General features: G+C 44.3%; 1 protein-coding gene across 1 annotated transcript in view; it reads right to left on the bottom strand.

The window, feature by feature from the left end:
* Positions 1-12,614: 12,614 nt before the first annotated feature.
* Positions 12,615-18,137, bottom strand: part of LOC104286953 (potassium channel subfamily K member 16-like) — a 10,407-nt gene continuing 4,884 nt past the window's right edge. The window contains exons 4-5 of the mRNA XM_009885602.1: positions 16,527-16,695; positions 12,615-12,973 (exon numbers count right to left, since the gene is read on the bottom strand). Coding sequence (XP_009883904.1) covers positions 12,615-12,973; positions 16,527-16,695 — 528 coding nt within the window. The remainder of the gene's footprint in view (positions 12,974-16,526; positions 16,696-18,137) is intronic.

Raw genomic sequence — 18,137 nt, 5'->3', positions numbered from 1 at the left:
GCTCAGCAAGGATGGGCTGGACTTTGAGAGTGGCACTTAAAACTTTGCTTCCTTGGCCTCAAGTCCCATTTCGGCTTTTGGCTAAATCACTGACCCTGGCTGCATCTCATCTGCAAAAGAGTGTTTGCTGCATGGATTGCACACAAATAACCACACTCACAGCCCTGAAGGGTTTGAGCACAGCATCACCAGGGACAGTGCGCACAGCTGAGGTTCACCACACACCCTTTTCTTTGCCCTGCTCGCGGAACTCAAGGGTGAACCCTGTTTGCTGTATTGCAGCACCTCTGAGGGGGCTGACACGTTTCACCAAGCAGGTACAAATAATTGCTTTACGCTGCACAAAGGCAGCCGAGGGCTAGAGACTGGCTGTTAAAACGTTTGCGGTGACACTGTGCCAGGCTCTGTGATGGGAGTTCACCTTTGTGTAATTAATTCTGAGGCTCTGTCACTGCATCTAGTTCTCCTCAGATAAAGCCGGTGTTAAATAGGCTCAAAAACTTGCCGTGTCAGTCCGCTTTGTACTTGAGAGGAGACATGTACCTCGGGGTAGGGGGAAGGGAGGGAAAGCAAATATGCTGATGACTGAGAGACATTAAGATATGCTGGTAATGGGGCCAGCCAAGAGCCAGAGAGAGAATAAATAAACATAATTTGGTAGTGACAGTCTGTCTGGCATTGTACTGCAGTCTGCGAAGTTTTCTTTTTTTAAAGGATGCAGTAATTTAGTGAAAGCAATATGGTGAAAGGGCTCTGGTATTATCGATTAGCTTTGATCCATAAATTGCTGCTGAGTTCCTTGAAAATGCATGAGATAAGGACAGCCACTCAGGATAGACTGGGGCCAGATCTGTACTGATACACAGGTCTGAGTGGTGCTAGCACCACAAAATGTGACCTTAAAGCCAACTTGAGTGGGAATGAAGGGGCTTTTACTAGTCTGTGGTGAGTCTTGGCTGGTTATAAAGCTAATGATAGGTCCTCCTACAGTTTAGGGAGACTGTGTTGGGTGACAGGGACAGGGAAACCTGTTTGAAGGTTTCTCAGGATGTGTGTGAAATAAGCCTGTGGAGATGGCTTGCCAAGCTGGGAGATGGAAAGAAAGCTGAGACAACCCAGACCAGTGGCTAGCAGAGCATGATGCAACATGTCCCATAATGAACCATCATGAATGCTGGACTCCTCGGTTCTCCTAATGCACCCTTTCTATCACACATTTGCTCTTGGTTTTAGGTGAGTTGCCACATCCACAAATGGGTTGCGACCCCTTGGGCTATGGGACATAATGTGAGTTGAAACCTTATCCCTTGAGATGGTGAAGAAACCTTTATGGGAGGTTTCTTTGCAAGCTTAAGTTGAGCAGTGTTATCAGAAATGCTTATTCCCATGGACAAATTTGAGCATCTGAGCCCTGTTTGGAGGAAATTTGACCAGATTCCTTTCTGAGCAGTGGAACAGCTACATTTCATAGGGCCCTGGCCCCTAAGTGGTGTTAAAACATTCATCTCTTCTGTGCAATGCTTGCTGGCCCGACTTCCCAAAACATTGTTATGTCTCAGCATTGCAAGGATTATTGCATGTCTCTGAATACACAACTTAGATCCCTCAGACAGATTTCCTATAGCTGTTACATGACTGGCACCATGAGCAGGACTGGTAGCAAAGAGTGGACTCATGCAAAGATGTTTTTGTGTAGGGTCAGGCTTCCGCAGAGTCTGGAACTGGCAAATGCCTTGCAAGTTGCCAGCAAGTCTTTGCTGCCTTTGCATGATGATCCTCCAGACAAGCATATTCTCAGCCTCTGGTGATTCAAGGCCAACATTTAATTGCATCAGGGATCAGCTGTGGTCAGATTTGGCAAAGCCAATGATGTCTTTCCAGCTGTCAGATGTGCACTCCAAGGCTGGAGCATCTTCAAAGAAGCTGTGTAAGGAACAGAGTATTCCCTTCTCATGGTTTGATTGTAGAAGGGAAGCAGCTTATTTTAAGCATTTGGTCTTGCAACGACCTCCAGAGTGCTCCAAGACTGATCAGGGAAGTTGTAGGCTTTTCTTTGGACCATCACTGCTTTCTCGTGGGTCTTTATGGATAGCACACTTGCTAAGCTCTTTCTTACAGTGCCAGGTCCTTTTGCAGATGGTACTGGAGTTCTCTTGACTCATTGTGCCACTGAAGTCTGTACCCACCTGGCTCCAAGTCAGTGACATGTTGCCCATCCAAACAACCACTGTTTCTTCAGGATCAGGCCATGTGTGCTGGTCTTCAAGGGCTGGGATCCAAAGCCTAGAAGTGTCCATGAAGAAATTCCTGTTTGTTTCAGCTTTGGACCTGGTGCCAATTTCTAAGCACTGTGCTGAGTATGAGCCAGGATCCTGCTGGAGGCAATATCTGATGCAGCACCATGTCACCACTTTGGATTTCCTGTCTTCAGCTTTTAAAACCCAGAGCAAGTATTTCACTCATCTCCCTATGGTTATTCAGGAACACAAGACGGGAAGACACTTCCTTAAATCATCAAGGCTAATCCCCTGCTCCCTCTGGCAACCATGCCACTCAGATCCTTGCATAAACCCCAGGTTTGGCAGTAATGAAACTGTTTGGCCCTTTAAACCATGGCTAGTCTCTCATGCATGTTGCATCCTTTTTCTGCCCAATATGCAAGTGTGTTGTAGAGTCTTTTCTAGCAGAGCTTGGCTGCTGTCATTATCAGCTCACACCTTCTACTCCCACCCCATCTGTGCCTGGCGCTATTTTCATGCATAATACATCGATCATCTGCAGCCTGGTGGGGGGGAAATCATCACTTCAAGTCACTTGTCTGAATTCAAGCCACATCTGAGCTGTATCCTTTGCTGAATCCTATATCTATAGTCTGATAAAAGGGGGGAGGGAAACCAGCAAGAAGATCTCAGGCTCCTCCTATCTGCAAGGACTCCAAAGCAACTATTGCTTGCATTTATAAGCCTTTGAGGGCCACAGACAAATCCATGCAAGTCTGGTGCACCCTTGCAGCAATGCCAGCTGACACTAGGCAAAGGATAAGGGCTGCGTGTGTTTGTGTATCTTGGCTTTCTGCAATGCAAAGGATCAGGCTCTCCTCTTTTGCAGGTTGTCTGCGACCCCAGGAATGTTTGCTGATTTTCAGGCATGCTACTTTTGATTTACACCAGCATTGCTGGGAGAGCACTGGTGTTTCATTCTGGAAGATGGATCTTCAAAGAGTAATGTACACTTAACAAACTTGATTTTGAAGTCTCTCAGGAAGGCTTTGAAAACAAAAGCTCAAATTCCAGAGTAAGTAGAAAGTCCTTGGTTCCTAGTGGTGAAAGCTTCCTACCAGAATTATTCCCAGAGGCAGTATAGACTTTGCATTTTGCCTCATCTAAATGCATTAGGAGGAGTATTAAATTTCACATGTGCTGCATGTTGATGTAATTCTCCTGACATGTCTGTTTGCACCATTATGAAATAAGGGATTTCCTTTCCCTTTCTTTCCACATTTGCCCTGCTCTCTAGGGATCTCAAGGATATGATCCATTGGCATACGAGGATTATGCCTTTTACACAGAGGACTTAAAAAAAGCTTCGTCATTGTGCTAACAGAGGTCTCGGGACAACATCCCGCATTAGCAGTGCTTGACTTAACTGACAACCTATGGCTGGAAAAGATCCATTAATCTTCTGTGTCACGATCCCTCCAGGCACTCCCGGTCCTGCTCAAACTTTGCTATGCGCAGCTCTGTGCTTAGGATGAACATTTTGGTGCAGGAGGATCTTGAGGGTCTTTTCATGTAAAAATGACACCTCTGTGCCCTACAAGAGTTGGGGAATCTGGCATCTCCTTCATAATTTTTTTTTTTTTAAATCTGGTGTTAAGGGGGAGTATGTGTTTAAATAAACAGCCCCTGAATCTCCCCCCAGTTATCTGCAGGTGCAAGGTTAGGCTGGAGGATGCTCTCTGCCACCCTGAGCACTCCTCCGCAGCCTGTGGAAGGGTGATCAGCCGTCTCCCTTGGGCCTCATACCTTCGCTGCCTCAACGCTTGGTGTCAGGGGCCGTGCTGCTGTACTTGTGACTTTATTCTGTGTCACAGCTCCACACTGTGACAGGGATAATGTAAATGCCTGCTTTGAGCAGAATTTGGGGCCTTTTTCTGTCCCAATGCATTTGAATGCATTTAAATCTCATGGGCTGTAAGGAGAAGGCAGATTTAAGGGAGAGAAGAGGCAGAGATGGGATTTTTTAAAGCTTTTTTTTCTTTCCTAGGAGGCAAAATTACATTTCTAAAAGAGTGGCATAAAATGAACTTAACAGGCCAAGGGGAACAGAGAAGACAGCCAATTTCTTGATCAGTTAACGTCAACTCTAATACACAGACTTGAAGGCATGCTGCCTTACGCCACTGGGGGATCCAACCCATGCTTATGTTCTCAGATCCTTTATCCAGGGCTGATTGCTGTGTTTCTCAGCTCATCAGCTGCATGAAGCACAGGAATGTGTACTGGAAGATATGAATATACATATGGTTAGAAAAGGTACTGGAGGACATGCCTTGCTTTTGCCTTCACGTAAAGCTGTTGGCAAAGAGCGTTTTATTCTTAACACCAAAAGTTCTGTCTGTCTATCTATCTATCTACCTACCTATCACATACACATATATATGTAGGTGATGAGCACCTACACACACAGAAGCACCATGTAGTCTACATCAGTATAATGTGCATGTAAAACGCTTGCGTGCATGGCTACAAACTACATCCCTTGGTTTTGTCTGTGAACCGAGCACTTCTTCCAGCTGAATTGGAAACCCTCCTGTTTGTTTGTCTGTCTGTCTGTCTGTCTGTCCCAGGCGAGAGAGCAGGGACCGCAGGAGAGTGTTTCTGGACGGCATGGCCTGCAAGGGGGGGTTCTTCTGCACCGGTCGAGCTGTGCCTCTCTCTTGCTTGGGTTGATGCTGACATCTGGCGGCTGCGCCGGACAGTGTGTGAGCGCAGTTATTGCTACATGGCTTTTTGCTCATCTTCAAGCTTGCATTTTTTAAGAAGCACCTTTTGGCCGTCGTGCTATGCCAGGGTGGTTTGACCCTGGGGCATGCCTAATTGCCTGGATATATTTGCTGAAATCCTGTTGCTGATTTGGGTGGCATTTAGCACGTTTGCTCTGGTTCCTTCTGTTAGTGACAACTGCTCATGACGTGATGAGCAGACGTGAGCCCAAACTTGAATAAGGCAGGTCTGAACACAAGACAAGCTGTGATCTGACCAAGTTTTAAAGTCTGAATTAGGTTTTCAGATGATGGAAAATGGATTTAGAGTCTCAGCTGATGGACATCTGGAGCATCGTTGATATGAAGAAGGGGGATTCACCTACAATGAAGGCTGTCTTACACTGCTGACCCTCAAAATGAGCCACTATCCATAATCCCACAGGGAAGAGTGCTCTGCCTGTCCTCTTTCTCTATACCACCTATCCTTGCCTTGCTGTATGACGGATGACGTCATACATCAACGTATGATGGATGGCCCTGAAGATGGAGTGACATTTCTGTACCTTACTTCTCTGCTTTTGGGCATCTATGAGGTTAGGAAGGGATTTGGGGCTTTTAGCATGAAGTTGCCATTCTCTGCTTTTGCCCACGAGCCATATTAACTGAGAAAACTGTGCCAAAGCAAGGCTTTTTATATGGAAATTTCCAGTCATTCTTTTAACTTCCCAGAAGTGTAGCTGTAAGGCACTCTGGCCGCTACACCAAAGACCTACCCACTTTGGTATGATTTATTACTGTTTATTACTACAAATACCAGTATGCAAATTGTCATGCACCAGAAATTGTGCTTCTCCCTTAACATTTGCATCCTAACAGGATGTTTTCCACTGGTCAGTTTGCCAAGGCAGACTGAGCCCCCACAGAGGGCTGTGGGATGATGACTGGGAAGAGTCATGACCTAAGACTAGCCCTACAAGTAAGCCACATTTGAGCAAAGAGCCTGCGCAGCTTGTATTCAGGTTTTTGCTCAGAGACCTACTGCAAGCAAGGAATAGATTTTTGCAACCACTGCTGAGAATTACTCTTTTTGATTTCCTCCTGGCAATTTTTGGCTATTTGGCATCACCAAATTGTGCTACCACTGCTGCTATTACACTGAACTTTTAAGCACTTTGTAGATCCTGCTGCTGGGCCATGTTTCTCTAGGAGCTGCCCAAGTGTTTCTGGGACTGTAGTGAACTCTGCTGCATCCATTCTTCATCTCATCACCAACTTGAGGGCTGTAAGGGAGAAAGAAATAAGGAAGGAAAGGAAGAAAGGAAAAAAATCTATTAAAAACAAATATTATGTATTGGAATTTTATGCTGGCAATTGAGAAACTGGCCAAAGTTCTGCAGAGATGGGCATTTAATCTCTAATTGATTTCTATCTCCTTTTGGGCAATATACATGCCCTGACTCCATAATTTCTGTTGCAACAGACTTGCACAATAGAGGTGCTGAATAGCTCCTGCATGTTTTGTGAAGAGGCAGACTGCTTCAATAGGGAGAATCGTTGTCTAACAATTGGAAGGTGCCCATACTGGGCTTCTTGTGTTTTTCCTGCTCTGAGCCAGTGTGCATTATATTTTGAGATGAATGCCTGGATTTTTTTTTATTTGAAAATAGACATATCTCTGCTTGGGTTTCATCCTTGGTTTCTAGTAAACGTCTAAAGGCATTTTAAATTTAAGACCTTAATCTTGTTTTTAGAGCACTCAATGAGTCATTTAAATGATCGGAACTGTGAATTCTGGGGGATTTTGAGCAAAATTTCTGATTTATATTCTTTTCTGGTCTTGATGCATGATTTTCTCCATGCCTTGCTATGATGTACAATCATACTTTACCTAGAGAAGCTGGATTCACCTCAAGCCACATTTGTTCTTTGAGAATATCAGCATATTTCTGGCTAATCCCTGTCAAGGAAGCCATTAACTTAAATTGTAAGTTGTACCTCCATTTTTTAATGACGCATGCTTGTTATTATTATCGTTTGCTTATCAGTGTATCTGTCTTCCTGGGGATGTATTATTTCATGCTTCGGCATCTCACCACAAAAATACAGCTATGGTTTCCAAACACATATGTGAGAATAATTGAAAGAGAAATTTTGGAAGTCTTTATTCAGCAGACACGTCTCCTAAATCATGTTGAACTGGTGATTAAATGGATTCAATAATTGCCCTTACTTTAACTTAGCAAAATGAGCCTTTCCAAACCTCTGGTAGAGAATTACCCTAATCAAGTCCAGAACCCCTTGTGATAGAAAATGCTGAATTTTCTAAGCAGATTTGGAGCTATTTGAGTTCATATCCTGAGGTGGAAGTGAGGCTGGCTGCCAGGATGCACGAGCATGGACAACGTTCTCTGGAGAGCAGCATTTTTGCTTCCCCCCAACTTTTTAGCCCCAGAATAGCTAAATATTGACTTTGCTGGCATGGAACCAGCAATGGTGCCCTAGGCCGGTCCTCAGCCACACATGCTAGGGATCCCTGGGATCCCCTTTCCTCACAGCGTGAGAGCTGGTATAAAACCTCGCAGGAAATTTTCAAGACCACTTTGAATCCTGCTGGAATGGTACAAGGGGACTTGGCTCTAATTTTTTTTGTTTCTTCAGGTTAGATCATGAGGGCTGGAGAACAGGCCTTTGGAGAGTGATTAGTTATGTTTGTTAAACCAGTTCTGAGCTGGATCCAGTGCCTTTTGGTCACGAGTCAGGCGAGAAAGCACATGTCAAAGTGTGACAGAGTGGAAAATAGCGTGTGTGGCCCATGTTTAGTAATTTCTTTAAAAAAAATTATCCCACTGGCTATAAGATGTTACATTAGCCAAGCTGTTCCACTGCTTTGCGTAGTGTCTCAGCTTCCAGAAAAAAAACCTCATCTCTCCAAATGAACTGGCTATTAATTGAAGGAGACTTCAAAAGATCCCTAAACAATCCCGTATACTAATTAAAGACAGATCAAAGTGCAGTTTCTCCTGTTCTCTCTGGAGGCAGTTGAATTTCTGAGGGGCTTCTTTCTGAGGGAAAGATAACTCCTCATGGCATTTCCTTGGTTTCAAGTGCAGAAATGCACACTGTTTGCTAGCTGGCAGCAAAGACGTGGGTGATGTATGAGGAGCATCCCAGACTGAATGCAGGAACATGCTGCTGCCATTTAATCCAAGATAATATATTTCATGATCTTACTGCTGGAGTTTTTCAGCAACTGGTTTAATGTATGGGAAAGTATTTGGCTTGCCTTGGAAACGTTTCCCATTTGAAAACAAGCTACAGTGGGAGAGCTGGCAGCTTCACAGGAGGCTGCTCTGTGAAAATTGGATTTCCCTGAGCGGCATGGTGGGGCTGGGTCATAGCAAAGGCTGTTGAACAGCTCCTGGGAAAAGCTCCAGGCTGTGTGGATCTGCCGATGGAGAACCCCTCTGCCTGGTCTCCAGAGGATTGCTGCCGCCTCGCCGCTTGGCAGAACAGGGATTTCAGAATGGATTTTATTCCTGTTTTCTGTCCCTTGGGCAAAGGGAACGTGCAGAAGAAGAGTTGGAGCTTGGCTTACATTCATAAATTAAAAGTCTTGGGACCATTTTAAGTCTCCAGCTGCAGAGGAGAAGCTCTGTTCTAACTTTGCTCTCAATTCAAGATTATTTTTCTTAAGATCAGCAAATACAGAACAACTAGCTGGGTCTAATTTATTTATAACCAATACTAGGACACCTGGTCCTGGTTGAGAAAGCACCAGACCAGGTATTTGTGAAAGGTCTCGTGTGAGCTCAGGTGATACACTTAATTTTCTCTGTGAGGCCCCTACTATCTGTACAGAAAGCAACAGCTCCCCCTGTTAGGGGTGATGCGAGGACAAAACCTGCTGCGGTTGTGTGGTGCTCAGAGGATGATAATGCTGGAAGAGGCTGCTTGCTCCAGCCCTGGAGAGATTTGTTGCTGTGCCTAAGCCCTTCTGGAGACAGCTTTATTGTTCAGCGTAAGCATGAGAAACAATATCGCATCCAAAAAAGTTCCTTTCGCACCCTGGCTTGCAGCTTTCCTGGGCTTTTCCCTTGCCTTTCCCAGCAGAGAGGACCACACACCCTTTGGTGCTGGTTCTTTCTTCCACGTATTTGCAGCTTCTATCTCCACCCCTTCTGCTGCATGAGGCACTGCCTATCCTCGAGGCTCCTGCAGAGCAGGCCAGATCACCCTGGCCCCAAAGCCTGCACCCAAACCTGCCGTTTTGCAGGTATTTTCTGGACCAGTCCCTCTCCCTGTGGGACAGAGGGTGTGAATGTGTGCCTTGGTCCTGCGGCAGACATTATGCAGGGGAAACTGGTGCACAGGGCACGTGGTAGGAGCAAACCCCATCGTCAGCACCATGTATGCTGCTACTGAGGATCCTTCACATGACAGTTTGCTGACAGAAAGCAGTCGCATCCTCAGCTGACTTCCACAAAACTGCTTCGGTGTGGGTACCAGGCAGGGTCCCTGGCTGGACCAGTTTGGAGTGCCCATCCCCATGTCTTTCTTGAGAATGAGCCATGTTTTAGCCCTTAGCGAGCTCATATGAACTGCTTCCTCTGGTTCACACTGACAAAGCTGTTTCCCTGGGACTTGCACTGGCCAGGGCTGTACCAGCTATATCAGCTGAACAACACAGTAGGAGGTAGAGTAAAACTGCCCAAACATGGCAGAAGTGCAAAGGGAGGGGGTCTGCTGCACACACAGCCACGAGACAGCATAAGAAGCAAAGCTGAGACCCTTCTTCAGAAGGCCTGCCTGCGGGTATCAGGATTCACTAATGTCTAGTCTTCTTTCTTAGGGCAGTTATCTGAATTTCTCCTGAGAATTTTTATGTTTTTTTATGCTTGTGGCTGTGTCTTCTGTGTTCCCAGGCTGGCATCTACAGCTGAAGAGACACCTCAATTCTTGGTGCCTGAAGGAGGACATCCCCATGATGGCCGTTCCTGGCTCATGTTTCCTGTATCCCCTGGGCCTGGGTGAGTTGTTCAGACCCTCTGTGCCTTGTCTGGAGGGGTACATCCTTACCCAGGGAGTGTGGCAAGAAGGGATGACTTAAAAGGTAGATTGCCTGTATCCTATGACAATAGCTGCACAGGGCAGAGTGACTTTTGGAAATGGCAAGTGTTTGGTTTTCATGGTTCGTTGTTAAACACCCACCAGTGTGAGGGAAGGAGAATTTGTCCTATTCTGCTCAAAAAGCCACTGCCTGTCTCTGTGCTTGCTGTTTATGGTCAGAGTCCATGGGTCATCTCTCTTGCCCTTCCTGGAATGTCTAAACAAGCATCCTGGATTGCTCTGTGTTGCAATGGGACATCATCAGCTTGTATCAGGGCTGGGCTGTGTTATTTGTCATGACAGGGAGCAAGCAGGACAGTGGGAACAAGTTGAAGAAACCCCTTCAAGGGTGTGTTGACTTCAAGATGTTCCTTGGAGGCTCTTCTTTCTCCCCAGCAATAAAGACAACAAATAGACGTGTGTTGTGCTGGCCCAGAGCCCCTTCCTGCCACCCTGGGGCTGGGGAGCATCAAACACCAGGAACTGACTTGGAAGGAACTGTGAAAGGCTGTGCAAAATGGCCACTGCATCCCAAGGCAGGACCACATCTCCCTAAACCAGCCCTGACAGTACCTCTGTTAGGTTGGGGATGAGGTTAATGGTCCTTGTAGGAAGGGCTGGGAAAAGACAGAAGAGAAAAAATGATGCCTGTGAGTCAATGTTTGGTGAGAGGGGAACACGGAGAGGTGAAGAGATTCCCTCCCGGGAGCATCCAGCTGCTTTCTCTGCCCAGTTAGTGTGTCACCTTGTGATAGCAATAGGATCATGGCTTGCACAAGGACCACTGTGTCTGATGATGCCTCTGCCACCTTGCCCTGATTTCGGTCAGTTCTTGTTCCTGCTGCCTCACAAACTTTTACTGAGAGTGAGACATATTAGGTGAGAAGTCAGCCTTGAGGACAACACTGGAAAACAATTTGGGGAGGGAAAGAAAGTACATATTTGGTCAGATCTACATGCCAGGTCTTGAACTAGCAGAAATGTTTTGGCAAGAAGCGTGGTTTTGTTTGACTGAAATAGTTACGAATTCAACTTCAAGGCTGATTGCATCTTTATGGCCTAAAATTGCTTTATAGCTGTAATTTATTCTCCCTTTCATACAGGAATAGCTCTGGCAAGGGCTGGTCTTGCTGTAACTAATACCCGGAGGGTGAGCCGAGAACAATTATTCACTATCTGACAAAATAGGAACTTGAGGATATCATGAAAACCTATCAAGTGACACGTTCACTTGATACTGCCGGACTACGGACTGCCGTGGGTGGGTCCTGTGCTGATGTGAGTTCAGCATTTGGGCAAGTTCATGGACTTTGAAGTACAGAGACCCCACCTCTTGTCTGGGCAGTCTTTGAGCCACCATCTACTGGAAGAGGGATTGGACCCCAGTGGGAGCAATGGCAGAGCTCACTCATTCTTAGGCTATTTGGAGGCGCATGCTAGTAGGCATGGTCAGAGACAGACTATTGGACGAGACTGACTTTTAGTGTAATCATATACATGCATGGGACTATTCACCTCTATGACTGTGTATCACAGCTGCTTTGCCAGCACTTCAGGCTAGGGTTTTCATGCACTCTTCTCACACACGAGGCACCTGACACGTAGATCGAGCCTTTAAAGGCCAGGGTCTTCACGCAGGGATAGCCTGTATGCCAGGTGGTACGTTTGAAACACCATGCTCAGATTTGACATTGTTTTTTAACCCGGTTGAAGGTAAGGCTGCACTGTTTAGACAACACTCACACTTGGAAAGCTACCTTAGCATAGCACAATAGAATAATTTTAAATTACTTTATAGCTCCTATGGAATACAAACGTAGCAGCAAGGTTCCGGTGCAGTGAGGGCTCCTCCATTCAAACCAGTCTCTGTTCCTATAAAATGCTTATAGAATAAAATTATAAAATTTGAACTGGGGACATGGGTTTATATGTTCTTTATAAACAGCACCAGAAAGGGGTTTTTTTAGCACAGGGATAAGAGGTGAAATTGCTTTTATTCATCTTAGTATAAAACAGGAAGAGGTAGAATTACTCATTTCTAACACGCTAAGCTTTTTCAAATCCTGTCCATTAGATGCTTCCAGTGTCTCTGAGCCCAGGTTTTGTCTGTTAAACATGTCTTTCAGATCATAATAGCTTATCTAATCTGATGGCTCAAATCAGGCATCTATTAAGTTATATACCCTTATTTCTTCTTCCAAAGGTGCTACACAATGCCTCAGAAAAGCTTGTGCATGTCCGTTCCTGGAAGAGACATGATTTCTCGCAAGCAGCAAAATCCCAATACAACCAGCAAGTTCTACCATGCCCCTCCTCTGCATTTTTGTGGAAGCAAAACAAGTGCACTTCTCAGGTTGTTAGCACAAATTGAGGAACAAATTTCTTACCACTAATATTTGGGCTTTGTGTAACTGTAAGTCTTGAGTTCTGAAAGGTTGTATACCAGAAAAAAGGTAGGAGAAATTTTATTTCCACGGGAATTTCTTTAGAAGAATTCACTAGTGACTCTCTAATGAAGAATTCAATCCTCACATGTTATGGCAATAGTTTTGCTATAAGAAAAAACATTTTTTTCATTTTTAATGTGTTCAGAATCTGCTTCTAATGACTCCATTTTCTGTGCATCCCTTCCAGCATGTGGTGGTTGCAATTCTTCTTCTGGAATAAACTGAGCAGGCCAGCATCTTCTTTGTTGGCTTGCTTCATTGTCCTTACTCACCTTTGCAATTTGATAGAGATCCTTGACAATTATTTTCTCAGTATCTTCTAGTAATGTTGTCAATAAATTAAATAGGAGAGCAATCCAGGCAAGACCGAAAAGAATCCAAATGGCCACCAGCGTTCGGTAGTAGGAAAAGTAATTCCTGCCAGGCTGTTTACCTGCAGATATGGGGAGAGAAAGAAGAAGAAAATTAACAAGTTAAAATTGCTTTCCCTGTTTAAAGTGGGCGAGGGTAATGGATGCATCAATGTATTTTGTGTTGTGTACTTTAAGGTGACTTTTTTATTATAGTAGTCTCTCATCTCCCCAGCATTAGGTTAAAGCTGGGCACGTCTCTTGCTCTTGCAATAAACTGATATATGCCGGCACAAACGTGCTGGCCTCTCAAAAAGATACACTGGAATTGAGGTGAATTAGCAGCAGAGCAGGATAATTTTTTTCCCTTTATAGGATACCAATCCCAATTCAACCTCTGCATCTACAGGTAAATGCAATGATGTGGGAAGTAGTGCAAAATTGTAATGTATTATCTTGAAAATATTCCCAAACTCCCAAAGCACAAAAAGCAGAGCACAGTGGGCCACTATAACCACACAACTATTACCACCTAGGTTATTGTAATTCTGTGTATTTCTATAAAGTGTGATTATAACCTACATAAATACTTGCTTTAAATTATAGGTGGCCTTGATCATTAAAAGAGAATAGTTGCATTTCCTACTTTACTTTTGAATGGCTTCAGGAACTTTCTCCATTAAAAAAACTAGGTGACTAATGAGAACTCACTGATACGTGCCAAGAACACAACTTCCTGTGTTAGAAACCAGTGGACCAAAGCTTATTTCATGCAGTCCAAACCTCTTAGCATCGGCCAGTATCGCACACCCGCTTTTCTGTATGGGTCATTTCTTTTCTTTCTTCAAACATCAGCAACCCACCAGCAACACACAGAGAGTATTTGCCCCTACTGCACTTAGTCCCACATGAAGTTATCATGAGGATACAGCTGATATGGCTCTGGCATTGGCAGGAAAACTTGGTGATATTGTTTATTGAGTCACTGTCAAGGGTAACTCCACATAGTAGATAACACAGCAACGTGCATGGACAGGGAGATCACCACAAACCTGGTGGATCATTTTCCATTGGGAAGCTGCCCAGAAGGAGCCAGAATGCTGGAAACTCTTTCCAAGTCCTGCAGTGCCCTGTATTACATATAGATCAATGTGCAGGATTTCTGTACTTCATCATGCGAGAGCTTCGGAAATGAGGCAGGAGTTGGCTGGTTTGTCCTCATGGATAGATATCCAACAGCTGTTTCTTTTTCTTCTACTGGGGTTGACTAGGCAGAGGGGATGCCAGCCTTACTACAAAGCATCTCCTTTTGTGCTCTTATCTGAAGTTCGTGACCTGGCGTTAGCAAAGCAACCAGTAATATCTCTGTAATAGTAACTCAAAACTGGACTTCAGCAGGGCATAAATTCAGTTTACAGCTGAAGGGGAGTTTCACCCTAGAAGTATCACCTATATATACACATATTACAAACAGTTAAATCCAGACTGTCCCCTTCCTAGGATGTCTCCCTATCCAAAACAGGCTTTATTTCATGCTTGAAGTGTAATGGCTACAAATCAGTTCTGAATTACTAAAATGCAAATAAACTCAAACCTGTTCTGTTCCACCTGGCCAATGCAAATCCATTTGTCATCTGCAATAAATTCTAAATGCATATACTCAGAGCAGTCATTGATTCTCCTTGTTTCATTGTGAAGGTGTGAGGAATTAAACTCATCATCCTTTTATCACTGTTGTTTAAGGCAAATTGAGATAAGTACTGGAGGGAAAAATATTTCAGCTCCAGTTAAGTCATCCTAATAAAGATGAAATCACAGAGCCAGGAGGTCTATCTAATTGTTATTTTTTAACTGTATTTGTAAGATAACATGGCTGCAGAGGAGGAAAGTGCTGGTAGTGGAGGCAGTGGTTTGCAGGCTGTGACTTGCTGTCATTATTTCAAAACACACTTGTAATTTGCACAAAGGAAGACAATGCACCAGTTTGATGTCCACTTTTTCTCCTGCATGGCACCAGCAACTCTCCACCTTCCTATATTCCACATCACTGAAGTTCGAGGTGCGCAGTACCACACAGGCCGGGGTTATCACTCCTACATATGGTTAGGAAAGAAACGCCTGTGCCCTATTGTCCTCCACTGCAGTGACAAAGCTTGGCCCTTGGAAAACACAGCGAGCAAAGAGGCCACTGTTGTGTGATACAGATTCCTTACTGATGCCCGAGTTCTTTGTCATGTTCATGGCAATATGGCTTAACTACTGTTGGAGACAAAGAATCTTCCTCTGGATTATGTGAAAAGGGGAATTTCAGGGGACACTGGTTTCCTGTGCTTTGCAACAAGAGGGAGCAGTAAGCTGACTGGGGTCACTTGGGGAAACGTGGCCTAATCAACTCATTGCCATTGCATGAATTAACCATCAGCCAGGCAACAAGATCACTAAACACATGAAAACAAGCAAGATAACAACTGGATCCTCAAAGCACCTCCCACCCTCTTTAGCAGACTCAGAGAAATTAAGGTCATCAGGGAACATCAGACAGTTTCTGGAAAACCTTGTTGGCTCCCTCTGCCAAAGACCTCAGCCTGATGTAAGAAATCTTTCAAACACACAGCAGGGCTGCCAGCCAGTCTCCAAGGCCCCTCTTGCATTTCTGCAGGGCTTGAGAGCCTAGGGTTTGTTGTGTGGTGGATGTCTGTCCATTGGAAAGGGATGTGAGGCTTCCAGATTCTCTGTAGGGACAACACTGCTGCTCAACTATTATCTTCAGAGCTTCCTTCTCATATCCCCACTGAAGAGAAGTTCAGGCTGGCAAGATGCTGGCAGGGTGGGTTGTTGTGGAGAAATCTTTGATTCTCCATGGAGTCCAGGTGTTTGCTTCTTCTGTGGATACTGATTTGGCTCATGGTAATCATTTTGGAGTTCATCTGGAAGCTTTTTCCACAGAGAGTGTATTCTGGTCAGCAGATCCCAGGAAGTGTTTCAAGATGCACTCCAGCATGCTGGAGTGTAGCTTCAACGGTTTGTCTTCAGGGAAAATCCTAAGCTCTGGCTTGTGAAGACAAAGAGCCTCGAGTGATGCATAGGAGACTAAAGAAGGCCACTTTCCCAGTGATCTATATGTTTAAGCTCTGTTTCTCATAGATTGAGTAGATTTCCCCACTTTACCATGACTGGGATTTCCATCTCTCAGTCTGTTGCGTAAAATCATGTCTTCCGAAACACGACCACTTATTTCTTTACTCCACACTTTGAAACATAAGTCTTAGATGGCTAAAGCAGGCATAAATTATATTGTGTGACTGTCGTAAACTGTTCCCTTTTGGTATATGCAAATTCCTAGGCTCCTTGAATTCTCACCCTACATTTCCCCTTCCCTCCCCAAAATACTTGGCTTCTTTGCAACCCAAAGCACCACATTTCATTACATTTAGACATTCTTGTGCTTTTGTGAGCACATGCAATCCCAGATAAATGAATATTTCCCCCAGAACTGTACAAGGCAAAGACTAGTCAAAGACTCAGACAGAAGATTTTTTTCTCTACAGTACACTGGTGGCCTGTGCAGTCAACCCATGGTAATTACAGTCATAAACCTGGCATTTTGCCACGTCTCCTCTCTGAAACCAACCTTACCTACTACATAGTCTCCAAAGCCAATGGTGCTGAGGGTGATAAATGCAAAGTAAATTCCTTCACTGTAGGACCAGCCCTCTGTTATCTGGAAGAAAACTGATGGCAAGCACAGAAAAACTAGGATCCCCGTTGCCAGGAAGAACAAAAGGGTCAGAAATTTGATCTTCTTCTGAAAAAGAAACAAATTCAATTATAATCATGATTTGACACACTAACAGGCCATACATAATGATGGCAATTCAAAATGGGTGGCTATCTAGAAATACCTACTCGGACCACAGGAACTGAAGGATTTGTATTAAGTGCTCTTCCTCTGAAATTGCCCTAGCCTTGCTCTGAAGCAGGGGGAAGCTAGGTATTATGGGTGTTCCATGTCCACAGTAGCCCTGGGAGATTTAGTCTTTTATCTGATTCTATCAACCTCAAATGACCATAAGTATAGGAGGAATTCCTATGCAATGACTTTTACTGGAGTCAGACTATTTCCACTTTTCACCAGACCACTTTTAATTTTTAGGTATTCAGGTATGGCACCTAAAAAACCATTCAAATTTGCCTGGGAAAATAGACTTTTGATGAAAATATTTACACCGTTTCTGACAGCACTATCTTCTAGAGTCTGGATTGTTGACTTTATTTCTCATTGCATTGGTGCCATAACTTGGCTCCAGTGGATACCTCACTAGAAGACGACCTTTAACAAATGATCTGATGAAGAAGTGCCTGGACAGTGACTCTTGAACCATCCTACTTCCCAGCAGTCATGAAGAAGCCTTGACTGGAGAAAAAGACTCATTGTAAACTAAGATTTATCAGCCAGATGCATGTATAGTTTATGTATAGAATTTTATAAGTCCAGATTGTCTGGAAATTAATGGTAACTGTTGGATAATTTTTCATGCCTTCATGCATTATGCATGTGCTTGAGCCTATATCTGATCAAGCCTTATGCTCTATCTGAGTTAGGCAGACATGGGGAGAAATTTAGCAATTTGAACAGGGTTCTCTGTAGCATTCATACCTTGTCCTGAAAAAGAATTACAGTAGAAGACACAGAAAAGCTATTCTGATTTCCACAGTAGTGGTAAGAGAAGGGGAGGAGCTGCAAATAACTTGGGACATTACCAGGCAAGACACATCCTGTATCTAGCCCTTTATAGGTGCCTCCTCATCTTTCAGCAACTGGGCTCAAATGGACAACTTCAGCCTGAATTTCCTTTCTGTCAGTCAAGGGAGGAGAGGGATTAAAGGACTACATAATGAACAAGGAGGGGTGACACACTAGTCATTTAGTCAATACCATTGAAACTCCTACAGCTCACCTACTTTTTAAAGCTTTTGCAGCTCACCTGCTTTTTGCTGCCTCAAGATGAGATGCTTAATGATCTCTCTCTTTACTGGCTATAAAGGGAGACAGGTACTTCCCTAGAGTGTTAGCTCCTGAGATAAGTTTCTAGAGAAGTGGGATGATGCGCCCCCTCTCTCCATTGATTGCTGAAGGGGACTGGATGTCTGCCATTTAGAGCGGTAGACAAAATGCACCTCTTTCTCTGAATATCTCTTCTATGGTTGCCTTGTCTGTTTAGCTCTGCAAGTGAAGAATGTCTCTTT

Source organism: Charadrius vociferus, unplaced genomic scaffold (assembly GCF_000708025.1).
Source record: "Charadrius vociferus isolate BGI_N301 unplaced genomic scaffold, ASM70802v2 scaffold355, whole genome shotgun sequence".
Taxonomy (NCBI): Eukaryota; Metazoa; Chordata; class Aves; order Charadriiformes; family Charadriidae; genus Charadrius; species Charadrius vociferus.
Note: the sequence above shows the minus strand (reverse complement) of the source record. Positions and strands in the feature narration are given on the sequence as shown.